Below are 27,794 nucleotides of genomic sequence, written 5' to 3'. Positions count from 1 at the left end.
TATTGATTCTGCATAAGATCCCACTTTGGCAGATTTTGATCATTCCAATGGCCCTTGACAGAATTACAATAGCTTGGACTTTATGGATTTTAATAAGTCCACTGTGATCTAGTGACTCTATCCATGGTTGAGCTGATTTGCACACACAGGGATGTGTGTGTACACACATACAGAGAGAGAGAGACAGAGTATCTCTTAAGTTATCTCTTTCTTCTCTGCATGAAGGAATGACTCATTTTATCCTGGTGTTACTGAAAATTATGTGGTGTTAGAGCTGCCTGAGGCGACTCAACAGATGAAATCAAGTTGGGGCGGTGCGTGGCGCAGTGGGTAGAGCGGCCGCCCCATGTAGAGGCTACAGTTCTCGCCGCAGGCGTCCCCGGTTCGAATTCCGCGTCGGGCAGACCTTTCCTGCGTGTCATTCCCCCTCTCTCTGCCTCCCCATTTCCTGTCTATCTCTACTGTCATCACTATCAAATAAAAAAGGCAAAAAAGCCGAAAAATATACTTAAAAAAAAAAAAAAACAGATGAAATCAAGTTGTGAAGGCCTTTCCTATGGGTCTAGGATGTGTGTCCCACTGACAGGCCATGATAAGACCACTCATTGTCAGATTCAAATGCCCATGTTCCGAGGAGACCGACTTGTGGTGCTCCCTCAGTGTTTCTCCTTCACATTCTTTCTGTTACTGCCGTTCTCTCTGACTCTGTTACTCTGGTCTTTATCTCAAGCCATTGTCACTTAAGAGAAACTACAGGCAATGTCAAGAGAATGGAGTCCAGACATTGTCCGAAGTTGCCCTTTCACACGCAGCAGCACACAACTGGAAGTTGTTCATGTGAGATCTCTCCCACTGGAAATAACCCATTTAGCGTAGGCCGGGCCGGCGCCTGGGTTTAGAGTGCAGGGGAAACGATAAGGACGTCATGAACACGCCCACCTTCCTGCTATGAATTCTCTGGACAAGCACCAGCTCTATTCACACATCGGCTCAGTCAGACATCACACAGACTGTACAATAGGGACTTGAGTAAATTCATTTTCATGTCAATTTCATCTGATTCAGAAATTAGCATTATTGCATAGTACTGCTTGTCTGGATAATGTCCAGGAAAGTTCTGAATTGCAGTGTGAAAGCAGTTTGAGTGTCTGCTTTGGGCAACCAGTAAATGAAGGCAACTGCCTGGAAGTTTCACTACATTTAGTATTCTTGCTCGCTGTGACACTTTTACTGCGCTCTCAGAGAGCGGCCTTTGGTTTTCCACTTTCTCTTAAAACCATGAGCACCATCTATTGTCATTAGTGTCCAACATCCATGATATAAAAGGACTGCTGTCTCTGTCTGCCTTCCTCTCTCTCTCTCTTTTGTCTACCACTACTTGTTACTCTTAGAGGATGGCCCAATGCCTAGATCTATGAAGGAGGGAATGTGTTTTTTTTTATTTTTATTATTCTACAGTATCTTTTCTAAGACGGAGGAGTTTGAAAATATTTAATCTGCAATTAAGAACTAATGATTTTGGATTGCTTTCAGTTGTTAAAAGTTTCCTGAGAGGTATATTTGGACAGATATGAACACATCCAGCTATGCACTCAATGGCCCTCATTTATCAAACTTGCGTACACCAAAAAAATGGGTGTACACCAAATTCACAGCAAGGATCGGCATTTATCAATCTGAGCGTGAGCGTACGGTACGCACAAATCTCACGCCAGCTCTGACCAGGTGTACGCACATTTGGAACCAGCGTAGAACATGCAGGAACGAGTGCTGCTGTGTCAAAATGATTATTAAACCATAGTCTAATAACGCAGCGATGTGGACCACATGTTGTTGTTGTTTATATTGATAAAAAGATAAAAAGTAGCCAAAAAAAAAAAAAGAAACGATACCACCAAGTCCGTGTTGAAAATTTAACTCGACTTTTATTTTGAGTAACTGAGATGAATTAAAAACCACGACGTGACATAATCAGATGTGTAAACAGAAACAGTCAATGACAGACAGACCTGTTATTGTTAGATCACACACACAAACTTCCAACATCTCCTGCACCAGAGCATGACCGGACGGCTCCTCAGTCTCTCTCTCTGCCGGACACCGGAGCCTCGGGGGGGGGGCTCCGCTACTTTTTTTTCTTTTTTTCCCCCGTCACTGGGACCTGTCAGCGGGAGATCGGGCCGGTGTTTCACATCCCTCCATCAGCCGAACCATGCCAGCGGTGCTGATGGTTATAAAGTCGCGTTCGCAGCAGTAACATGCCTCTATGATTTCTCCTCAGTCACTTGTGTTTAGTAAACTGCAGGAGCATTTCATGAGATCGCTGGGTTTCCTGACGTGGTCGGTGACACGTGCGTCTGCAGCCTCCATCCACCGGGATGACGCTTATCAATCACAAAATCTATCAATCCATCAATGTTCAGATATTTAATGTTGCCACCCTCTCCCTGTTCAACGCGGTAATGTCAGTAAAGTCCCTCTTCTTGGCTGTCTTCCGTGTCTCCATGTCGTAAAAGGGGCAGGGCGACGCCTCTAAAGCAGGAATATTTCGGGGCGTGACATTTAAATTACGCTCGTTTTCAGCCGCCGGATTTATCATCACCACGCCGGTTCTACGCCGAAATCAGCAGCGTACACACTTTTAGTAAATCACACGTGACACTTGCCGTACACTGATATTTACACCAGAATCTACACCAGATCCTGCGCAAGTTTGATAAATGAGGGCCAATGGGTGTCGTGGGGATTATATTCCCCCTGTTAAAAGAGACTTATGAAGATCTAGGGGTGGCTTCAATGCAGCTAATTGGAGCCCTTTTGTTTTATTTTGCCTTTTTCAGATGTTTTTTGTTTGCTTGAACATTTTCTCACCCTCTTTTTCTTTCAATCATAGATCACATAAAGCGAAAGATCCGCCGGCGGCCCTCCTGGGGGCGGGGCATCATCCGTAAGAGGAAGAACTACAAAAAAGGAACAGAGGAGGAGGAAGATGAGCATGACGTGGAAGTGGCAGGGCCCAGCGACTCGTGTTTGACGCAGGACGAGGAATCATCTTGCGATACCACAGGTTCCCAGCCCAATGGCCACCACCCTCACGCCCCCTCCACCGAGGAGGAGAGCTCCAACGAGCCTCCTGTCGTGGCTCCTGCTGAGCCTCCTGTTGTCGCTCCTTCTGAGCCTCCTGTCGTCGCTCCTGCTGAGCCTCCAGATGCCAGCGAGGCCAGAGAAGAACCAGCACCTAAAGAGGACGAGGAGTCCGCAGCCAAACAGGGAGAGTCAGAGAACACAGAGGAACACAATGAGCTACATCGCCTCGGTGGCGGTTCCCATCCCAAGGCGGACGAGGACAGCCAGGCCAAGCAGGCCGACATCCAGCCTTTGATTGAGATGTCGGAGTCCTCAGATGCCGAGGCCCAGACCAAGCACACAGAGGGTCTAGTAGTATCAGAAGTGGAATGTGTGAATGGGAACGAGTCAATGGACAGCCTGGACTCACAGAGCCTCGGTGCAAGCTGTGAGGCTGAGAAAAGGACTCCTCCGAGCACGGCCGAAGGCTCTGACAAGCCAGAACAAGAAGAGCACAAAGAGGAACACGAGAGCCACCCAACTCAGGAGCACCCTCCCCAGGATGGGAGGATAGACGATAGTGCTGAGGAAGATCTTGACAAAGAAGGTATGAAGTTTAACTGGGCAAATATACACAGATACACAGAACATATGCCTTTTTCTCTCTCTTTTACCATATTTATTATGTTTTTTTAAAAAGATGTTTTTTCCTCCCTTCATTATACATACTGTAGTTGCTATGCAATTATGGAGGTTGAGAAAATCTTTTAATTGTCACACAGCTAGCCAAAGTTTTGCCCGATACTTATTTATGAGGATAAATTAGTTTTTCGATTATCATCCAGCTGGTCTGATTTACACTTGGTTTAGAAAACGGATAGTGAAAAGATATAGGTAGAAAATAGAGACGAGGGTATGAATAATGCAACATAAGTTATACAGAACATAAAAATGCTATCCCCTGGCTTAGCAGATGATATATTTCAATACGGAAACTCCAGGGGTTAGGAAGTTATGTGTACCTTTGTAGAAACAGCTCAGCCACCGATATGTTTCCTTTAGTGTTTTTGTCTATAAAAGATTCACAGAGTTGGCCGGCTTTCCCTCTGTCTTTGACACCACTATATATTCTCTCTTTCTTTGCCACAGGACAGGATGCCCTTTTTTCTGGTAGTGTTTTGAGTCAGTGATCAGCCAATAAAGCCCCTTTTCTAATGGTCCAAACAAACCTGCAAACTTCATGCTTTTTTTTTAGCGATGGAAAAGGGTTTAATCGGCATACACCGCTTATATTTATTTACAACAGTTGCCCTGCACACACAAAGATGACAGAGTGAGCGCAGTTTCAAAACAAGTTATGCATTACAACTTGTAACTCACTCTTTCTCCATTGCTCTCCCATGGCATGTGAAGGCATCCCTCCTTGCAGTTGTGTTATGTATCCTCAGCCATGACAGAAAGGCAGACTTGACTGCTAGTGGAACATGGGTCGAACGGGTTTACCAGCATTATAAAAAAAACAAAACACTTATACTTGGTAATTCTGGTAGAAAAGGGGATCTATAAGTTACTTTTGTTTAATTAGGGGCCAGTGGTTGGGCTTGTGATGAACAGAGGCCAGCTGGAAGGCCGAGGTAATGGTGCTGCTAAAATATGGAGAAGGCATCAGAGGATGGCACGATCACACAACAGAACACAAACAAACAGACAACTCAGCTACTCCGCCTCCACTCTCATTACAAGCCGAGCCAGCCCTTGTATTTCCATCAAACTGTTTCTCGAACACTGTTATAAATGGACAGGAAAGAGGCCAGATGTGAAATATTGTGCTCTCAGTAGCTGGTCGTCGCTTCAAACCGATTTTCTTCCTCATACCCTAGTATTGCATTCATCTTGCAGCCGTGGCAGCTGTGAATTTATTTGCTTTTAAACTCTCCAGGTTGTTCTTACTTGTTGATGAGAAAAAAAAACAAAAGTGTTATTTGGAACTCCTGCTTTTGATTGCTATCACACTGCTTTAATCGGCTACATCCCTCACTGTTGAACTTCCTTTCGTCAATCATGCATTTCTATCTACACAGGGGGGTCCAAAGGGAAATGCAAGAGCAGCCCATCAGAGCAGTTGAAGGAATCTGTCGAAAGGACGGAGGAAGAGCCAGAGCCAGAGCCAGAGCCAGTCCCTCCTCATCCTCCAGTAGTGGTTGACCACCAGCAACTTTCGGTAAGTTTTTAAAAATTTTTATTTTGTCCATCAACGGCGTAACGGCACGTTGACTTCTCGCTCTGATCAGCACTGTGGATTTTGGTCATGCTTCGCTGTGTTTTACATAGAGCATGGAAACTTGGGAAAGCACAGGTGTTAACAGTAAAATTAATGATGGCTGAATTCCAGTTGGCTGCCTCATTGTCGGGGTGTTGTGCACGCTGGCTCGCTGTCAAAACTGTCATGACTTTGTGGGAAGCTTGAATACAACAGAGCCATTGTAACACCTGTGCTTTTCCTAAAAGTGTCTAGTGAATAGAGCGCGCGGGGTAAGCAGGGGCGGAGCGAATCAATGCATTGCATGCAGCTGCACAATCGAGTTAACCCATTTGAAATAGTAGAAGAAATAGAAGATCAGTATGTGGCGGTCAGTGCTGATATTGTGGCGGGCTGCCACAAATGCATCCATCTGTGAGAAATGCTGCAACCTAAACCCTGTGGCAGGAGTCCAGCAGGCTTGTTCCTCAAGGTGCATCTGAAAATTGTGAGTCTTTAAAGGGATAGTTCAACATTTTTGGCAAATTGGCCCATTGCCATAAGCGTGGTGAATGTGCAGGTCACAACTTGTCCACGAAAGCGTTTTGGAGTTGTTGGATTGTGTTTGATGAGTTTGATGAGGGAAACCAAGAAATCCCATTAGCCTCTGTAGCATAGCTCTGAGCAGCTCACGGCTCTTCTCCGCCGTTCTAAAAATAGCTTGCACCGACAAATAAAGGTAACAAACCTACTGCTATGACTATAGGGATTATGGCAATGGGCCAATTTGCCAAAATGTTGAACTATCCCTTTAAGTACACAGTGTGATTGACGGCAATATATATTCAAATTCTCTATCAAATGGCGTTAGCTGTAGACCTGCAGTCTTTCAACCTGATTGTTGCACATCTGTCCTCTGTCTTGTTAGTTGTCAGTTTATTGCATTATTGCAGCATTTGTTGACACGTTTATTAAAAACACACCTACAAATCTGCAACAAAGCATGAAGACACAGGCCTCAGGGGAGCCCATTCATTGTTCCTCAGCCGATTTGTTAAGAAAAGCCCCGTAGCCACTCCAAAAACAATGTCGTACCTCTTACAATCCACCGAGATTTTACCTCCTTCAAACCTCCGGTACGTGACCCATCACTGTCTTTCTTGATTCTGCACAGTTATCATTTTAATTCAGACCATGAAGGATGTAACAGCTGGGGTGATTTGGTATTACCCACCGACTGTGAATTGGAGATTTTACAGCAAGTGTCATCTGTATCAAAGCGATGATGTGGTAACAAGAGACACGTGGCCACACAAAATGTTTTTTTGTTTTTTTTCAGAATTTGAACTGATCCTTTCAAGAAACATTGTAGCACATTCAATTAATTAATTGATTAAACAAACTGATTAAGAAAAAATAATTAAGGTAGGTAGAAAATATGTTGGGAGGCAAATTTCACCTTTTGATGTCTTTCATATAAAAATTGTGAGGAAATCAAGAAAGGGTAGAAATTATCTAGCAAAAGTAAAGACTAAGAAATTACAGTTAATACTCTGAAATACAGATCTATTTTGTTGCAGCAGATCGAGCTGTGTTGAGCTGTCACATTTTGCAACTGACTAATTAGTCTGTGATTATGGAAAAGCAGAGCTATGATCTAAAAATGTTACCAATATGCTTTTGTTTGTGTCTTATTTATATTCACTCTGTGCTTGTAAAACGTTGTTGACGGTGTGGGCGAAGCGCTTTCTGACAGATTCCTCCTCCTTTCTGTGAAAGAAAGAACTTTCGGTCATTTCTATATTCTCGATTAGATGAGGTCATGTTGCTTTGTGCTTCGTGTTGGTTGTTTTCAACGGTCTTTTGTGCACAGACGTTTAATAGGTTGCGGTGTAAAAATGGCACAGATGATACTGAGTTACTGGTTACATTTGAAGGCCAAGCACTCATGTTATCTTTAGTGAGCCAGCAGACAGAGCTGGACCCGCTTTCACATTTCCTTGCTAGCGTATACCATCCCGTGCATTGGCTTGTGAGATGTATGGCTCTCATCCCAGAAGCCTTCTGCACTTGGCATTAATCCATCCCTTTGTCCTCCCAAGCTTTCTATAGCTTCCTACATATAAAAGGTCGCAGAGAGCTCCGGTCTGGATAATTAAAAGTCTAACATTATTTGACACAGGCTGTGGAAGCCAGCAGATTCATTGAAAGGTTTTTTTTTGTTGGATTTAAGGTATAGAGGATGGGCAAACTCAATCATGGGTGACCAGACTTAAGCTCCCTCCGGATCCATAGGTCTGTCTGGGGCTGACGCTGTCACACTGCCCTTCTCAGACGGCTAACTCTTAACTTCTGAGGCTTATCCTGCTGTTGCGTGTTACCCTATGGTTTTACCCCTTATTTTCTTTCTCTGTCTCTCTCTTTCCTCTTTTTCATCTCTCAACTATCAACGCTTTGTATCCCTGCGATCCAAACGTGGAGTGGGCCAATTACAGTGGCAGGCCGTCCTCACATCCCTCAATCAACAGGTGTTGTTCCTGCGACATTTGAAGGAAATAGGGTCATGACTCAAACATGAGCTTCTCTCTGCCCCACTAGATCTGCCAACTTGTCCCAGGATGTGTTCAAGCAACAGAGAGTATGTGAAGCAGCTCCGCGCTACTTTGCACAGTCACGCTAGGGTCCCACCTAATACCCCAAGTGTAAATTGGAGCCTCGGCTCAGTGGGCTCCCCTGACAGCCCTTCTCACTGATCGCGTGGGTAGGTGGTGGTGGTGGGGGGGGCTTGGTTTTAGGGCACTCTATGCAGTGTAATTGGTGTAAAAAGAAGTGTTCTTCTGACATGCGCTTCCTCCTTTCCTTCATTCAGCATAGCGACATGCTATCAAGCCATTATCTAGTGGCTTTTTACTCATGTCCCATGGGGATGATGAGGACGGTGAGGTGCGTATCTCGTCTTGGTGAACCTGACTCCCATCTTTCAAATTGATTGACAGTCTTTTTTCGCCGGCCTGATCTTAGCGCTTCAACCGGCTGCCCCTATGAAGAGCCACACACGGCACTAATCTGGAGGTTTATATGTTAGTAGGGGGAATAAGGGAGATATCTTAAAGAAACAGATCGTGAAAAGAGGGGACTGTGAATAATTGCTTTTTCATCCCCGGCTTACGGAACAAATTGAATTTCCGGTGTGCAGGATGAGAGTCACCATTTAAGCAGATATTTGCTGGCAGAGCTGGGACTGGCAAGCTGCCTGATGTGTATTAGGACCCACAGTGAGTGGTGTACTGTTCCTTCCCTTTTCCTTCAGTCATATTCATTGATTGTAGAGGGCTCATTATTTCTGACTTTTAACTTGATGGAAGAGGCTCTGAAATCTCCCTGGAATTAAATACCGTCAGAGTGTTATGAGTTTGTTCACAGACCCTACACTCAAAGCCTGTAGGACAGAGATGGTATTATTTCAGTATTCACACCCCGCCTTTCAGAGCCATGGCACAGTTATTTGCTCTGATTCACTTAGTAAAATCAAGTTCTGTTATTGCCAGTTTCAGTGAAATGATGCTTGATGCCGTCTGGATCAAAATGAATTCCTCGGCATGAATAAATGGGTCCTGAGGCTTGTTTCTCTCCCTGCTCCAAAATGTTTCTTATTCTCAGTTGTTTTCTTTCATCAATAATCAGACACTTGTCCACAGATGGACGGAAACAAGTGCAACTGACGATGGTGAATGAGAACTCAGTTAAGACGGAATCCAATCTGGCCCGAGCGATTTCTCCTCCGTCTTAGCAAGAACACACAGAATATCGTCTGCTTTGCTGTTTTTTCTTTAGCAGCTGCCTAGAAAGAGCTAGTGTTTCTAGTCGCTGGCACAGTATGCAGTCTTTTGGCTTGGTGCTCAGCTATTACAGCATGTCAGGATTTCCTGGTTGAGAGACGCCTGTAAACAGAAAACGGCCTCATTTCAGTTTGTCATCTTCCTTCATTTTTAGAACTAATAACAGCCGGGGCCCCTCTGGCGAAGTAGCTATGCCACATGTCTGTTCAAAAGAGAACAGCTTAATAGCAGTGCTGGACCAGCCTTTGATTGTCAATAAAATAGCATTTGAAGTGCTCCTTTTATTTTCATTCATTCCCACTGATGGCCTTGACAGTGCCGTTATTTGCATGTACTTTCACTCGCATGGCTGTGCCTCTTGGCCACGTATGTAAAGACCAGTTGTGTCAATAGTTCACGCAATGTGCTTATATTTGTGTGAACAATTTTCTCTCCTATTTTCCACATGTTCTGTAGTAGTAGTATTTTTTTTTCGTCAAGCCTTTAAGCTGTCATTATGCCCTTTTGCTGTGCCCACACTCAGCCCTGGGCTTATATAAACAATAGAATTAGTTAGCGTGGGATTTGTACTTATGATATGAATACTGTACATGGCCAGGATGTTTATATACATCATGCTTGGCTTTTCATTTGTCAAGTTTTAGTAGTTGCCATCAGTATTGGTCTACCAGTGGAGGCAAAACACACAATAGGATTTGGGTTGATGGAAGTGTGCATGCTAATGTGTTTTTTAATTAATACACAAGGAAAAAATAGTGCCTAGAAATGTAGGAAATATCAGCTAACAAACATTACTCTCAGCTAATGCTTGTGATACATTTGCCTTTAATTACTAATTAAAACGGTGTGTGCTGATAATGACTTTAAAAGGTGGATCATCTTAATGAATTACAAGCCTCACCACCTGACTCAGAATCCTTTGATGACAGGAAGCGACTGCAGAGCTTTAAACAGCGGCAGCCGCAGCGTATTCAGTCGTATCCAGTTTTCCAGACAGTTTCTGTCTAATTTGAAAACATTCTCATCATGCATAACAAACAGGCTGAAATGCTTCGGGCTTGGTCAGCACACCCCTCCCTCCGCAACAACACACCAGTTACACCACACATGTAAAGGACATCGCATTGATTAACCTTTATTTCCCTTAAGGCTTACCATTAGCTTGACCGCAGCAGGCCAATAGCTAATCCTAAACTTTCCTGCTTTGCCTTCAGTGATTGGATTTTTCATCTCTGTATCAGGCTACGGGGCAGGGCTGTGTGAAATAATATTTGGGTTTATTTGTGTGAGGTTCAGCCAAAGATATTTTCTCTTTTATTTCCTGCTGACATTGGGTCTCTGTTGTCTTGAATATATAAAATATTAAAAATTCTTTCCCGTCACCTGCTTACCAAACATCATACAGTAAGTTTCTAGACTTCCCACCTTTTTGAATGGAGTCTTTATTCTCTGAAACTTTCCTCCTCTCAAATAAGAGCGGAAGTGTTAAGGTTGCGTCGTCATCTTTACATGTCTCATTATTCTTACCTTGACCGCACATTTAAGTACACTCTGAGGGTTTTCACACATAATTTACTGGCACCTTCACATTTCGCCCACTGAATATTGAAAAATCTAACCACAGGCTTAATCTAACAAGTGAAAGAATCGCTAGTTGAAATATTTTCATAAGAATAGTGTCAAATAATCAGAGGTGAGGGACTATAATTACCAGTAGGACACTGTGGCACAATATGGCTGCAGTACATTTTATTCTAAAATATTTGGAGATGGTTTGGTCCAGGCTATAGCTGCAAAAAACCCCGTTGTTGACAGTTACATAACGTTAGGATGGCAGAGGTGGGTTACATGTGGTCCAAGGTTCAAGAATGTTTATTATCTCCGCAGGCAATTTATTTCACTGCAGCAATGAATCAACATAAAAACATGTATAACAAGACAACACACACATCCAATCACAACAGGTCATGACATAATTACGTCCATACGCTGATATGGATTTATAACACAAGAGATAATGAGATGGATAAGGTAGCTTGGTGGATATGCTGTTACGTTAACTTATGATGAATATTAGAAATATAAGACATTCTTCTAAAAGCAATCAGGTTAATGTGAATAAAGAAAGCCAAAAGCTTTATGGAAGCCACTTGTAGGAGGTGCTTGTGTGGCATATTGCCATATTGGGACTCATATAGATAAATCTTAAAATATTCATCTTAATATCATTACATTGATTTTAACCTTATTCCTCAGCTCTGAGCAAAGGGTCTTCTGTCTCCACAGAGAACTTGGGTCTGAAACTAATTGGAGCCAGTAAAAACCCAGTGAGGTATGCTGGTGGTGATACTGGGCTGTACAAATAACTGGACCGGCCCGATGGAAAATCCTCAGGCTTCACCTGAGGCCGGTGCTTAAGTATTTGGTTGGAATGAATCTCAGAAGGTTGCCACAGTGTGGAAACCTTCCCCACTGGGTGATAAACACATGACTCCACGGATGTCAGTGATTATGCCTGACATTTCATAAGAAAAACCTACTGGCTTAGTATCTGTAGATGGGAGGTTGCCTCCAGATGTTTGCATCTGGAGTTTGTAGATTGCCCCATTAATGTTATCAGGTTATTTTCTCCTTTTGGTTGTGGGTTTAAATCTGCCAAATCTTGCCAATTTGATTTTTTTCCTTTACACCAAATCCTCTACCATTACCTTGTCAATCAACTCTGTTCTTATCAGGCAATAAGCATGTGCTGCTCTCTGATGCAACCGATCTGGAGCAGTACTGACATAGTATAACTAGTGTGTGTCTATGCGGTCTAACAGTCCGTGCAGACTTGCATGGTTTACTGTGGTGACTCAGGATGGTTGACTTACTGTATTTTCTATCTTAAGGCAGGCCTGGTAATTCCTGGGTTAGGATGAGAGTCTGCCTCTATCTCTTTGTGATCTAGAGATCACATCTACAAGAGGGACCAACTAAAAAAAGATCTTCACTCTGATCTGAGCTCTCAGTTTGGGTTTGTTGCAGAGAAATTACCTCTGGCTATGAGGCTGTGGAAGCGACGTGGAGGTAATGCAGCACATCCCTGCCACGGAGCTAACACATGTTAACAGCTGTCTGTAGTTATCAGTCCAATATCAGCAGAAACAGCACAGATCAATTAGTGAGCAGACTTTCAGTTTCTGTCCTGTCTGAACTCACAGTGATCATTTAAGTGGATGCCTGTACTAAGCTGAAGCATCTGTCCATGTATCCCATGTAGGTTTAAAGAAACAGAGATGAACGAAGTTCTAGTTGTTTCACATTTATTGAATCGAAATCAAATGAAGCAAAATCAAAGGGAATCTGAAGAGGCTGAATCATGGCCTCGCCCTCGTTTAATTTACACCCTGTCCAGGAAACTGGCCCTGAATCACTCAACTCTCCACTGATTAAACAAAACTCCCCAGAGTTTTGTTCCGGAGTTAACAAAGCAACTGATTTATTTATTAGTTGTTTATCAATATAAATTACTTTTCTTTTATCTATTTGGTCTGATTAGGACTTGGCCTTGTTGTAGGTGTACTGTTAATGGAAAATGTGTAATTCTCATAATGTGACCATGAGTCACTGATTACACCTAGACACATCTAGGCATGACTCGCTATTAATACTGAAAATGTGCCGAGGTGCTGCTTAGTCTTTGTGTTAAAAAAACAAACAAAAAAACACATTTGGCCACGTACTCAAATCACAAGGAAACAAAAATGCAAATTTAAACAATGTTGCTAGATGTAGTTTATTAAATGTATGAAACCACACAGTTTAATATAGATCCTACACACACGGGCTCATCACATGATGATCCATGCCTTTTTATTTCCTCCTCAATACTGAAATAAAGACAAGTCATAGCTACAGTATGAAATGACGGCACGTGTTCCAGTTATCTTAATGTTACAAGTAAAGCCAACCAGAGCATATTCAAGCCCATGAGGGTTTTCGCATGCCCAGCCCATCGAGGCGGCCATTTCATTTTAATGTACCGAGACCATTCTAATATGATTTGTCATGATCGTCCCTGACCCTTGCCACACTATCAATATTACATTACCTGTGTGACCAAGTGTGCCCTCTAAGCCACATTATATGTCACTGTGATTGGATATTATGGGGTATTTTCTGGATATTATTCATAATTTATGATTTTGCTAGCGTTAGAAACAAAAAAAAAAAGACATCCAAGTTAAAACAGGAAGAAGCTTGTGAATTGATCTCAGAGGCAGATATTGAGAGCTTAATGGTATCCCTGGTGACAGTGGCCGTTGGGCTTCAGATCTTTGTTTTTTTTCTCCCTCACTGCCTGGTAACTCTTTTCTCTCCCAGAGTACTGAGGAAGGCTCTTCATATACGCTCACTTACACACACGCACACACTCATACACGCTCCGTGCAGCTAGTGAAGCATCCCTCGGTGATCAAGAGGATCCTCCACTATATCACGGTTGCCTCCAGTCTGCATATATGATTGTTTACAGGATGTTGATAGCACAAAATGATGTTAAATTTAACAGACCACATCAAATTGCTGCTCATTTAATTAGTGCAAAACAAAATCATTATATTAAAATCAAGATTCTGTAATTACTTATAGACGATGGAACCATACTTAACATTTTCAAGCTGTAATGATGTGCAGGTGTGCTAACAGGTCAACCAGCTCAGGTTGCAAACTGTGTTAAATGTTGCAGGTGACACTTCATTCATTAAACTTAATATGTGGTCTGTAGCACACACAGTCTAGTGCTGCTGTGCCCCCCCTGCCTTTTAGAATTAATGAAGACACAGTGTCAAAAGTTGAAATGTTGGTGTCAGAGAAGCAGCTTGGCAAGTTTGAAAAAGGTAAACTTGAACCAAGTGGTGATTTTAATGACTCCCAGTGATCTTAACCCAATCTGAAAGGCATGCGAAATATATCAACAAGCCCACGGGGTCGGTGGCGTGACTAGAGTCAGCATGTCATCTTCATCATGTCATTCAACGGTTTTCAGGTCAAGGACCCCCAAACGGATGCAGACATGGAGCAAGGACCCCAACTATATTGTATAACATGTTTTTATATTAAACTGGGCCTAGTGCCATGTACAGTATAAACATACCTTGGTATTGTTCATGTTATACTAAGCTATTCAAATAATACACAGGTTCATATTCAGGTTTTTTTAAAAACGTGTACAGGTACAGTGCGTAGGGCAGTCCTGCCACTGCTGAAAAACATACCTTGTTAACTGATACTAGTGCTGATATCTGTCAACTGCAGTCATGCACACAAGCTGTTCAAATTGACGTTTCTTTTTTTCTTTTCTTTTTTTTAAACATGAATGCGGAAACTAAAAGATATAAAACATTGTCTACTCAACTAAAAATTCCACGACCCCCCTGCAGCACCTCCGCGGACCCCATAGGGGTCACTATCATGGACCCTCTGTTGAAGAGGTCTGGCATAAAGAACAGAGCTAGAACATTGTGAAGAAGTGTCTGTTTGATTCTACTCATATTTCTCTTTATGGCCATTTAGCTTGTGTTGTTGTTTTGCATTAGCATAGTAATTCTTATTTAGGCAGTTGCAATTTAAATAGTATAATTGTCTGATCCTAATTGTGCACCTACTTTCAGATGTCATATTAAATCCAGTTTCAATTAGTTTTACAATAAATCCTGAAAGAGAACACACCAAAAAAAAAAAATCTCCTTTTTATGATCAAATCCTCTCAGGATGAATTTAAGCACTAATTTAACTCCCTACTCCTTTTGTGGTCTTAAGAAATATGGCTATAGATAAAGATGTGAGTAAAGAAAAGGGTTGTGAGTAAAGATGGGGAGGGGTTGATGGAGCAGGGAGTTTAGAGGGGGTTAGGTTAAATGGTCCATGTCAGTAGCAGTCTTTAACGCATGAGATTACTGCCCTTTTGTGTGCAGCGAGCTCACTCAATCACCGAGCCCGTGTAAGACACACTCACACCATTTACCCCACACCGTCGCAGACATCCTGATCAAGCCGACAAAAGGCTGCGAAGTACACGGCCGCAATCAGGTGGCTAACAGTAAGAGGAGAATAGATTGAGGGGATGAAGAGGGAGGGGGGAGGGGGAGGGGGAGCGGAGAGACTGGACAGGGAAGTTGGACAAGTGTTCACGGAGAAAATGGGGTTTCAGAAGAGGTGAGCAGCGGCTTCATAAAACATTGAAATAGGCTGGAGGTGAGAAGATGCACTATAAAGGAGAGAAGTTCCACTATAAAGCAGTGAAATGTACTTAAAGAAAGAGATGGAGGGCATAATGAAAAATAGGTAAGTAATGCAGTAGAAGGCTGAAAAGACGGCAGTGTCTTACAGAGGATTTCACATCGTTACACACATGTGAGATGGGTTGTAATGATGCTAATTAAAGCTTTTATGCACGTGTTGTTAAAATTGGCATCTCACCATGATGTGCTTCATTTGGTTGTCTTTTTATGAGTTCTCTTGGCTGCGTCGAAACAATGAAACCTGGGAATTATATTACACTAGAGTTACTGTCTAAAAAGCACAAAAAGAAACCAATAAAATATTCTCAATATAGAGCAGCCGGCTGGCTGCACTTTTTGGAGCCGGTCGTGGTGATCATTATCACCTTGCATGAATTCTGAATATTAGAGAAAGTCTTACTGTTCTTAGGTTCTGTATGCACATTTTTATTTGTCAGGGGACCGAGAGTTATTAGATTGGCCAGGTGGAGGTTTTTATGTCAAAGGCATATTACCAAGGAATCCTCCTCGGCTGCCAAATTAAGTGATGACAATGTGAATATTTGAAAGGCATTGAGGAGCGAAGAGTGATAAGAGCCCGTTGGAAGTCAAGTTAGAAAAGCGATGAAAATTAAGCTTGTTTTCAGTGACAGAATTCAAGAGAGATTTGAATAGTTTCCTTCTTCTTTTTCAATATTGACCTTAAAACATGGCTTCTTGAAACTCATTTATTGCCTCAGGAGTTAAATAGCTACTGACTCTGTAATCCTGTAACAGGTGTCGTCTCTCTCTCTTACTGCTGTTGTGCTCAGCGTGGGGTAGAATTAGTTTCACAAGGCTGTGGTGGGTTTCTGTAACACAGCGAAATAAATCTAAAAAGAAGAACGCAAGACCCCCTGACAGGGTTTAATAATCTCCTCTGTCTCCCAAGTACTGTCACTGTCTACTCCGTGGTAGCTAGATGAAAGCGCAGTCATGCAACAGTAGCCAAAGTTTGTCCTGATGGCTGTCTTCGGGGACTTTTCTGGGGCCAGCAGTCAATGCTGCTGAAAAAACAATTCAGCAGCCAGGTATAACGCTCGTACGGCAGCGAGAGCCTAAACATGACTTAGTGGTCTCTGTGGTGTTACAGTATAGCCATAACCTTCACACTCTCACATTTCAGGAGATAATTCAGCCTATTCTTGATATTTAAGCAGCTGTTCTGTAGGTGGGTCCCAGGAGCAGCTCATATTTGAAATTCACTCCTCTCAAACTCGGTCCGATGTGTTCGTGCTCTAAAGTACAGAGTGAAGCACTGCTCTTCAAGTCCAACATCTGGCCATGAGAGAGCTCTGTGTTGTGGTTTTTACTGAAGTTTTGATGTGAAGCCTCAGTCTATAACTTAAATCAAGACAAATGCTCTGTCTCTGGAACACAAGTCATAGTCCCATGGAGTAGAGTGATTAATACAATGCTAACCTCTTTGCCTCTGTCATTTTTCCTTTGCTCACTGTAATTATCTCTCAGATGTTCGCTGACAAGAGACTCTGACAAACATTCATGTCTTATTAAGCTTGACATTGGCTTGGTTTTGTGTGTTTAACACATGGTCACTGTCTTTCTCACACCCACACACACACACACACACACACACACACACACACACACACACACACACACACACACACACAATTTCATTTCTGCTGAGCTTTCTCTGTTTGCCTTGTGTCACTGATGGTAACTTTAATTATTGTGCCTTTGCTGTCTCAGTCCATGCATTCTGATGAGCCCCCGTCTTTAAATAGACCCACACACACACACAGACATTGGGTAAAATGTGAGGAACAGGTCAATTAAAAAGGCCGTTGACTGTCCAGAATGTTTTAATTAAAGTAGCAGTGAAATGTAAACTTGGTTCTAATTATGATTAGCTTTAATTAGCTGTCACTCTGTTCTTAATTGCTTTTGAATACAGCTGACCTCCAAACGCTTCATCTCAGTGCGCCAACATGGGCGCTTATTTTGTGTGACCGATGATTCAGTATTGTGTCCTTGTGTCTGTTCCATTGTTATGTGTCCTTACATGTTTCTGGATATAAGTTTTTTTTTTACAAGAGGACAAGTATTTGACATGTATTTCCTTGTGTCCTTCCCTGCAGGCGCTATTGGACATGGTGGTGAAGAAGAGCGAGGGCCACAGCGTGGAGCAGCTGGAGCGGCTGTACTCCCTCCTCAGCCAATGTATCTACCGCTACCGCAGAGAGTACGACAAGACCCAGCTACTGGAGGTCAGTGAGAGAGACATGCTGTTGGTCAGCCGTTCTCAAAGTGCCTTTGACTCTCTGCCCAATCTGTCAGTAGAAATGCACTCGGTTACAAGTGCGCTCACAATTTCTGAGCCAGCAGACAGTTTTGTTAAATTGATATTTAACTGAAGTCTCAAATAATACAACACTGTTTGTCAGATTGTTGGATAATGTCTGGCACCAGCGGAATAATAGTTTAAAACATTACTTTTGACGGATTAACAAATTAATTGTCTTAATCAATTTTTTTTAAACAAAAATAGAAAGAAACTTCCAGTTGACAGCTCTTCAAGGTGAACTATTTTCAGTTTTTTCAAGATGCCTTTGTGTTCAATGGGGAAATCAAGCAATTTACTATAAACCTACAGTGAAAGTAGGGGTACTGCCTCTCTCTCTCTCTCTCTCTCTCTCTCTCTCTCTCTCTCTCTCTCTCTCTCCTCATTTCATGTAATTTCCTTTAATTTGGATGGAAAATTGAATTTGAGCCCAAGGTTTTATTTACGAAATTAAACTGAGTGACACGTTTTCTGTTCACACACACACACACACACACACATACACCTAGCCTGGGTGGAAACCATGGACCCAATTTTCCCCCTCAACTAGGGAGCCAATCACAGAACAGGGGAGGGGGCAGCAAGACGATGACGACACACAAAAGCAACTTTGTTGATAGCTTGTCGATCCAACATAGCGGCAGAAGCTTTACTTTTCGATGCAGCGTTAGAAAGTGTTTTATGTAGTTTAGACCACAAGTTTATTTTGAAAGAAGAGCAACGTTTAGCATTTTTTCCTCATTGGATTTCTGTCGCTCTACATACGTCATCGGGTATGATTGATACGATTGGGCTAGCTACGTACAGACGCATTTGATAGACATTTGCAGCGCCCAATTAACAGCTCTGGGCTTTCGTAAACCACGCCTCAAATACGAAAAAATGAACGCGTGGTTCCCAGACCGAATCTCAATCTACATTGAGTACACTACACACAGAAAACAGCACTGTCCATGGCACTGTGACATTTGACCCCTGAACTGTCTATAGTACAAGCACTGATGCACATATCAGGCCCACACAACGATTGGACTTACAAGTTTTCACACACTCATCACTACACCGTCGCCAAAAGCGACACAGTGATTCATGTCGTGCACGCGAGCCTAATGAGTGAGATCAAGAAAAGGATGGCTGGAGAATGTCCTGTTATTATGATCTTATGCCAACTGAATAATTAAATTAGTTTATTTGGCTGGTTTTAACTTTTTTTCTCTGGAGAAAAAAAAGACGCAAATGAGATCATGAATCAGTGAGGGAAAAACCAACATGATTTTTTCGGTTAGTCGATTAAAGGCAAAATCTGACGAATCAGATTCAACTATGAAAATTCTTAGTGAAAGTAATAATTACTTGTACCCCTATTTTGTATGAAGCAGTTTTATAATGGGGGAATTTATAGAGCATGTATTTATAGAGCACTTTAGGAAAGTAGTCTATAAATGATATGGCAGTTTGTGGCATCTTTGTGTCCTATACAAAAGAGATGAATTCACCATTTCTGAAAGGCTCTAAGGGAAATGGCCTGGTGAATTGTAGCTTCATTATTCTCTTTTTGTCCTGCACATTTGACATCTTGCAAGCAGAGTAACTCAGTCCGAGTAACTGGTCCCATGATGATAAGTCACATGTTGCCTCCATGCCGGCTACTGCCACAGCCAGAGGCTTATTGTACTCTGGCTGTCCGTACACGTGCCTTTGACCGAACTTCTTCAAATCCGGCACAGAAGGCCACTTAGACTGTTGGATAAAATGACCAGATTTAAGGCTGCCAAAGGTCAAGGTCACCATGACCTAACAAAATACATTTTAGACATCACTCACAACAAAATTTCACAAAAATGGTCGATATTTTTGTGTGATTCTGGACAAAGGATAGGAGGATAGGACCTGAAACTAGTCTGAATAGCTGAGTCATAAATCCGCGAATGGGTAATTCTAGTTTATATTATTTTGTCACTGAGGGTTTTGAAAAACTGGGAACATCGATTGAAGCAATAACGTTCCAGCCATGATGGAACACTGAAATGGGGACAGAAAAATGGTTTCAAATAGATTTTTTTTTGTTGTTGTTTTGGAGCTTAGACATACTAGATATCCTCCCACATTGAGACAGGCTGAAATGGGGGAAGCGCATCTGCCAGTTGCATGATATCATGATAAAATCATGACACAGCCAGGTGTTGGTACTGGGAGGGTTGATATCCACCATGGAAGTAAGTGCAGCTGAGCAGTAGCAGTTTAAATCAATAGAGGTTGTGGGTTGAGAGTTTAAAGGCTGGAGTTGAAGGCTTCTTTTTTTTTTTTTTTCCTTTTTGTATTCGTGTCCTTGTTTCTCTAGAATATGATCTAATGAGGACAATAGGGACTCAAATTAAATGAGTGCATGTAAAAGATTGTGTTCACTAGTTGTGTGTACAAGACCCACAGATATAAATTGAGTCCGTAAGCTGGAATCCAGAATGGTTAATAAATGAAACTAAAATTTCACACAGCGTTCGTTCGCTTCAGGCTTCATTAAAATTTGTCAGTTACCTTTTGTTATCTGACAGGTAGAATTACAATTTTAGTGGTTTTCTATTTCCAAAAACCTCAATGAACAGCTTAAGATTTAAAATTTGAATATAATAGTTTTTTTCATCCTTTATGACACCAAGATATTTTTTTTTAATTCAATCGAATTTGATTAATCCTAGAGAATTAAATATAAGTTTTTAATTACGGTAGAGAAATGGCTGTTATTCAAGGATATCATTTTTAATTCAGTCCCTTTGGGAAACATCTTACATCCCTTGTACAGTACAGTATATGGCGGGTAACAAAAAAGACCCTCCATATAAGGTCTTTTCTTTCTACAGTAATTTCATTTCTGATCTGTTTTGACAATGTTCCATACAGAAAAAGCTCCTGTATATTTTCCCAGAATCCCATCTGGTCATCGGCTGCAGCTGTAGGATGTCAGTGCAGACAGCAGGCCAGGAATGGCAGTGTCCTGGTGCTGGTAGCCAACGCTGGCTGTCAGGATGTCAGAGAGGAAGCGGCAGAGAGGGGGGGGAGGGGGAGGGGGGCGAGAGCGGTCGGCCAGGTGGTGCCGCCTGTCGACAGGCCGGCTGCTGGTGGACTTGGGGTGTGTGTGTATGGGGGGGGCGCACGTCTGGGTGCGTCTCATACTGCCAGCCTAAATTGGTGTTTCCGGAGCAGAAATGTCAGTGCGTTTGGCACGTGCTTTGTTTGCCTTTCCAACACACAACTGCAGGTTGCTCCACAGCAGGTCGTCTCCTCGTAGCTCCCCAGAGGATACAGGAGAAAAAAAAAAAAACATGTGCACATACGCACACGTATGAAGTCAGCTGAAGCCAGTTCCACTTAATGTTTCAGAGCGCGGCGTTCGTGTCGACAATGTAGAGGCGAGTGAAATGGAGCATGTCCATACATTTGTCTCCTTTACTCTCACCCTGTCCTCCTCTGGATACGGCTTGTCTCTGCCTTCTAGAAGAGCTGACCTTTCAGCAGATGGAGCGGACTACACCCTGCTTCCAGTGAAAACCATAGGGACCATCTCTGCTCTGTACACAATAACAGGCCGACTGTGCTCCTCTCTACAAATTGGCGTTCGTATCGCCCTCGGCCTGGTATCACATTTTGCCCGTGTCTCAGACCGCAATTAAAGACTTTGTAAGAGCCTTTGACCTTTAACCTGCGTCTGTGTGGTGCCAGAGCTGCACAGTACATGCCACTGGCTGCTTTAGCTGAACATCACAAGCGCTGATTATTTCTCTACTTATTTGTGTGTTCGCTGCTGAGGATTGTGGCCCCGCAAGTTATTGAATAATTGGCATAATTTTTTTTTGTTCAATACAGCATCAGGTGTAGGCTGCAAAATGTCCTCTTTGATTCTGAGGTCCGTTCTGCTTTTTGTAGCATCTTGTTGATTCCCACAGGTAGGCAGTGAAATGTGACTTTGTGTCACACACACAGATCTGGAGCGTGTGTACTTTTTAAATCATTAATGGTAAACATCTAACTTTGATGCCGGGCTCAGGCTTCCTTTGAGACCTTCTCTCAAGACATTTAGTACCAATGTTGAGCAGACACATAAAGATAAAAGTATCAAGAAGCAGGCAGAGAGAGTTGTTTCTCTATTGACTGTAAAACAGAAAGCAATGCAGGCCCAGCTTTCATCATTATGAATGAGTTGTCAGTAGCTTGTGAAACAACACCTTCACGCAGACACAAAACACAAGATCGTTTTCTCTTGACTCTTTTTCTCTTTTGTGAAAAAAACAACTTTGACTGTTGTTGTTCCTGCTTTCCTAATCTACACGTACGTGCCACAGAGAACCCTGTTTTCTCGGGGACTGCAGAAAATTTGATCCAGGAAATAGAGGAAATCAGTAACTGAGGGTAAAGGAGATAAGCTGGGTTAAAAAAAGGTAGACGCAGCAAAGTAATTTATTATACCTTTGTCACAAATGGGTTGAGCATCACAAATCGATGACATCTTTACAGTGAAGTGCAGGCAATGCTAGATTTTTTTCTTAAATGCACAGTGTTTGGGAGCTCCAAGGGGAAATGAATTCCATCTCTGCAGTTCTGCTCCGTTTTATTCACTGAGCTCTGCAGCTATGCAAGAGCTTCTTGCCATGTTGGCTGACCCTCCAGCTTGAGAGAGAAAGCTGACGCTACAAGCCTCGCTTTTCTTCTTCTTAGGTTCATGAGACATAGGTAGGTGCCGCAGAAGCTTGTTAGATCAGAGGGTGAAGTGTCAGGGTGGCTAAGAGCTTATTTGCGTGTGGGTGTGTGGGTATAGAGTGAGAGGTGTTAAAAGCATAGATGATGTGTTCGATGAGCTGAGGCTTTCAGGGATTTTTCTAAATTAGTGAGTTTTTATTCAGTCGCATGTTGACTTCACTTTTTAGAGCTCCTCCAGCTTTTACAGCTCCTGCGACCTGGTGTGTTGGTGGCTGCGGGATTATGAATGTGTGCTGAGTGCTTAATGACTGTTAGAAAGGGGAAGAATTTAGAATCAGATGCAGCACAACATCAGCCCCGTGACCTTTTGAGAACTATTCACAATAAACCGCAAGATATTTGGGCTGAGTTCATTACATCCTGATTACTAATGAGCAAGTGCTCTCCGTCTCATTTAACCCCGGACTTCAGCAGCAATTGAACACTTTTTGTGGACACCAGAGGATTGCAAATGGCACTGATAATCAGACGTTGGCTGTGAAATGCCATTCAATTCACAATCTATCAAAAGTGATCAAGAATGTGGTATTCAGGCCAGATTTTTAATTAGGCAGAGCAGACTATTTCAATGCTGAGCAATAAAAACAGAATCTAAAAACCAATGTAATCTACTTCTAATGATTTGTGGGAATACAGGAATGAGCAGTTTCCACTATAGCGCCCCCTTGTGGTAGTCGGGAACTTCAGTGTCTCGCCATAGAAATCCAATCCAGTATGCATTGTCCAAACTGGCTTAAACTTGATACGTCTCGATCTGAAGACATCTCCATGGCCTTGTTCAGTCACACTCAGAACACCTAATACTAGCAATAGGCAGTAGTATGTTTTACAGTTTAATGAACTCCTCCTTGACAGGTGGACCACACCCACTTCAGAACTTCAGATGTTGATGCTGTATGGGCAAAATTAAGTTTCTTTTTTGTTGATGGATCTATTCATTCATCCTTCCATCTGCCTATGCATCACAATTATTCATCTGATCACAAACCTCAGTTTGTTGTTTGGTTTGTAAAATATCAGAAAATTGATTTTGTTTTTTTAAAGCCCATTACAGTTTCTTGTAGCTCAACCTGACGATCCACTGTGCTTGTTTTGTTCAGTCCTTAAAGGTGTTAGAGTGAACTTGTTGAAACCTCTAGAATGTATGTGTGTGCAGTAGTCAAAAGCCAAAAATATTCAGTTTATAGCAGAGATTCCAAAAAACAGGGATAACTTACATTAGTGAAGCATGAGCAGTAAATCTTGGGCCTTTTTGCCTAAAGAGCACAAACAATGGATCAATCAGTGATTGTGATTAATTTTCTTTCCGCTGACTAAACAATTATTTTCAGAATAATCTCAGTTGAAACAAAACTGTTTTCTGTTTTGCTTAATCTGCTGGGAAGTCAATGCAAATACTTTTCGAATAGATCGTGTGTGTGTGTGTGTGTGTGTGTGTGTGTGTGTGTGTGTGTGTGTGTGTGTGTGTGTGTGTGTGTGTGTGTGTGTGTGTGTGTGTGTGTGTGTGTGTGTGTGTGTGTGTGTGTGTGTTGAAAAAGTTTCCAGTGAGGACGGGCTTGGCTCTCCCTGGGAAAGTTCACATTGGAAAGTATAAAATTGTTGTGCAGTGTGAAGTTGATATTTTTTTAACTTTTGTTGTCGATGTGGATTGGTATCTTGTAGCGGCGTCTGTTGCACTGACTCAGCCATTCAGATGAGAGAACACACACAGTGTAACATCTTCAAGGCATTAATCATGGTCTATTGCAGGCTAACATCCATCTCTCTTCCTCCGGCTCTGTTCAGATTTAGTCAGTGTCAAACTCTGCTGTTTTCATGCTGAGAAAAATTGCCTGTCTCATTCCAGCACAGCTTTGCTTCATTTTACATCATTTATCATGGTGAAAGCTGTTGTTTGCTGTGGGAAATTTCCAAGTAATATTGAAACCGTGGTGCCAGATGCTTTATACACACATCCGAGTTTGCAGTGTTGGTTGAGACTAAGCGGTATCATGTGTTTATATGTGTGTGTGTCTTTCTCTGTCTTTGTGATGCAGGAGATGGAGGAGAGAATCCAGCATTTTGATACATTCCTGTGAGATGGGTGGAAACATATACCTATCAGGTTCAATCCTGAACAGCCTGGGACCACAAAGACAAACACAAACTGAGTGAAGGAGCTTCAGAGTGCAGCCCTCAACACACAAAAAAAAAAAAAAAACACACACGCAAACACACGGAAAATCTAGCGCCCTCCTGTTGCCGGGAGGGAGCACAACAAGGACGAGGTTGAGGACAAGAGACATTCAATGGTGCTATCGTCTCAGGAACCTGGCCAGATCCAGACCCCCTTCTACACAACCAAACTCCCCTGGAGGTGTGTCAGTCACGCACACACAACACAACACAACACAACACAACACACCAACGGTGACGGGCGACGCCGGTGCTACTCGGGTGCTATTTTATCCATGCTGCTCTTGGGATTTACTTCTTAACGTGGACGACTAGCAAAACCAACAGATCGGGTGATGATGTCACACTGCAACCTGGCCGCTTCTCTGTGTGGAAGCAAGCCTACATACACACACCCCCCGACACTTGGGTATGCATATATATATTACAAACACACACACACACAACACACGCACAGTCTCACTCAGACATTTGGATCCTCACCAGCAGAAGTGTGAATGCAGAGTGCCGCTAGAAGGGGGGCAGACAATGTTCTGAATCACTGAACTACGTTGCTGAGCCCATCTCGCCCTCCAGTGCAACGCTTCATCACAGGCCAGTTATCACCGCGTTATTATTTTTCACCCTTTTTTTTTTTTTTTTTTTTTAGCTACTTGATTAGTTTCAATATCTGAGCCACCGTCAAGGACACTCACCCAGAACTAGAGTTTACAAAGAAGTTTCGGTGCGAACACAAAGTCGACAGCAGCAGCAGCGGTGGCGGCGTAGGCGGCGCAGCGGGGACTAGAGCCGGTTGTGTCCTCTTCATCACGGCGGTCATCAGGTGTGGAAAAGCTGTCAGCCCCCTCAGTGTTTGTCTCAGAGTTATCGGTGTACGGGGCGTATCTGTAAAACCACCTCCCTCCAAACATTCGTTCCTCTGGCGTTCACAGTCTTAGCGGACTGTCATGTCCCGCATAGTTTGGTGTTAGCTGCCCCCCCCCCGTCTCCTCTCTCCCCTCTCCTCTCCCCCCCTCACTCTATTTACAGTATGAATGTTTTCCCTCCCGCTCAAGCTGTGCCCGCCAGTTGATTTTTTTTCTCCCATCGACACCCCGACTGAGGAACTGGAAGCAGTACAAATTGGAACGCGTCTGTAGTTTTGCACTGCCTAGTGTGTGCCTTATTTGAAACCTCATATGAAACTGATATATTTCGCAGGATTTATAATTTACTCCTCGTGACAATGAACAGACTCCAAGTTGGGGTGGGTCTTAACCACTGAGGTCACAGTGATCTTGAAGCAAAAAGAAAAAAAAAGAAAGAAGAAAAAAATCTCTGTAATGCCATTAGGGTGATAACAACATATCAAAGTTACACATCTCTGCTAAGTTGAATTTAAAACTGGGTCAACAACAAAAAAAAAGAAAAGAAAAGAAGGCATTTGAAAACTTGAGGAATAGAATATTGATTCTCGTGGCTGTCGGTGTCAGTCCCAAAGTGTGAAGCACTTGATATGTTGTAAGGTTATTTAAATGTATTCCAAGCCCTGTTTTACCCCAGACCAGTGAGGGGGGGGTGGGGGGGCGGGGGGAGGTCAGTCCCCACGTGGGGCAGACAGCAGGTAGGGGCTGACAGCACCAGCTTCTCTTCAGTTTTTCATATGCAAAAAGAAGGAAGAGAGTAAAACTAATGATGTGAGTCAAGTGATCTATTGTGCCAAGTGTTATCCCACTCCCTCAAAAGGTGCTGACAGGAACGGTGCCTGTTCGCAGGAATTCTGTTTCAAACTATGAAACTGTTTGATCAGATGGTCATACAACCGATGTATTATGTTGTGTATTTGATAATTATTTTTTACTTTTTTATACGATGCTTTGCTTGAGTTGATTGTTTTTGCATGGGTTGCGTAATCCACATTTGAACAAGGCCATTCTAGGCAGTGCCCGTCACTAAGGTTGTGTATAAAGCATTACAAGAATTAATTTCTAATTTTTTTTCTTTTCTTTTTTTTTTGTGTCCTTTTTTTTTACATGTGTGTACCGACTTTATGGATTTATTTCATTCTGTTCTCTCAACACCAGACCAGAGAAGCTGGATTCTCATCTGTGGCCAACACAGTTGTATGTTTTCTAACTGCAGTAAATGAAGGTGTTTACTGAAGCTTTATAAGGTTTTTATGGCATGTTCATACTTTTGGAGATGCCATATTTTGAGCAGGTGTAGACTGGCGAAGGCACCTTCTTTCTCTCAAAGCACTCTCGTCCGATCCTCAAAACCGCCTGGTGCAACTCTGACCCCAGCTCACCTCTGCCTTTTTCTCAGATTTTAGGTGATAAAAAGCAAAGACCATATGCAAACTGGCAATGACAGGTTGGCACTTGGACTACTGCAGAGAGAAAAACCAACGCTACCTCAGCTTAATTTATTTTAATGCGAAAAACTGTTTACTGGGTACATAAACAGTATTTTTCTCCCCCTAAAATACTGTTGCGACATCTACAGTACCATCTTAGGTACCAGATCAGTGCAACCACAGCTGCTGCAGTAATCCAAGAGTTGTTTATATCTCTGATTGTTATGTATGTTTGCATTTGAGCCAGATGATGATTGCATAAATTTTAAGGATATTTCATTAATTGTTGATTCTATGCTTTAGTTTCAGGTTCTCGTAGTTTCTACTGTACCTTGACACTGAGGAGGCGTCCTAGATCTGTTCCTCTTTCCCATTATTATCAACCCAGTCCTTGTTAGAAGATAGAGAGAAAGCTTTTTTTTTTTGACTCTTCACACATCCATCGACAATTCTCAAATTGTATTATTTTTCTCTGCAGAATATCATCTCATGATTTTGATTATTTATTATTAAACTTTTTACACCTAATATTCAGTAAATTGTCTTTTTGTATGTTTGAAATTTAACAAATGGGGAAGAATCACGCGTCTGTTTTAACAAGTTCTGATGAATTGCGTAGCGTTTGTGTAGCAGGTTTATTTGGCGTGTACGGGGGATTAAAGGGTTTACAGATCTCTCAGGTTCAACATGCGACAACATGCCCTTTCACCTTTTCTATTTATTTCATTGTCCTTGTGTTTTCTTTGTCAAAAGTGGTTACAGACTGTGGCGTACTGGAAGA

At 42.5% G+C, this 27,794-nt stretch overlaps 1 protein-coding gene across 1 annotated transcript in view; it reads left to right on the top strand.

Moving 5' to 3' along the window:
* Positions 1 to 27,315, top strand: part of atad2b (ATPase family AAA domain containing 2B) — an 84,063-nt gene extending 56,748 nt beyond the window's left edge. Inside the window, exons 25-28 of the mRNA XM_085771179.1 lie at positions 2,894 to 3,673; positions 5,148 to 5,287; positions 17,549 to 17,677; positions 24,540 to 27,315. Of these exons, the coding sequence (XP_085627305.1) occupies positions 2,894 to 3,673; positions 5,148 to 5,287; positions 17,549 to 17,677; positions 24,540 to 24,581 (1,091 nt within the window). The 3' untranslated portion in view covers positions 24,582 to 27,315. The remainder of the gene's footprint in view (positions 1 to 2,893; positions 3,674 to 5,147; positions 5,288 to 17,548; positions 17,678 to 24,539) is intronic.
* Positions 27,316 to 27,794: the final 479 nt, after the last annotated feature.

Source organism: Trachurus japonicus, chromosome 24 (assembly GCF_045865225.1).
Source record: "Trachurus japonicus isolate A0001 chromosome 24, Traja_1.0".
NCBI lineage: Eukaryota > Metazoa > Chordata > Actinopteri > Carangiformes > Carangidae > Trachurus > Trachurus japonicus.
The sequence above is the reverse complement of the archived record's forward strand: the minus strand, read 5'-3'. Positions and strand labels throughout refer to the sequence as shown.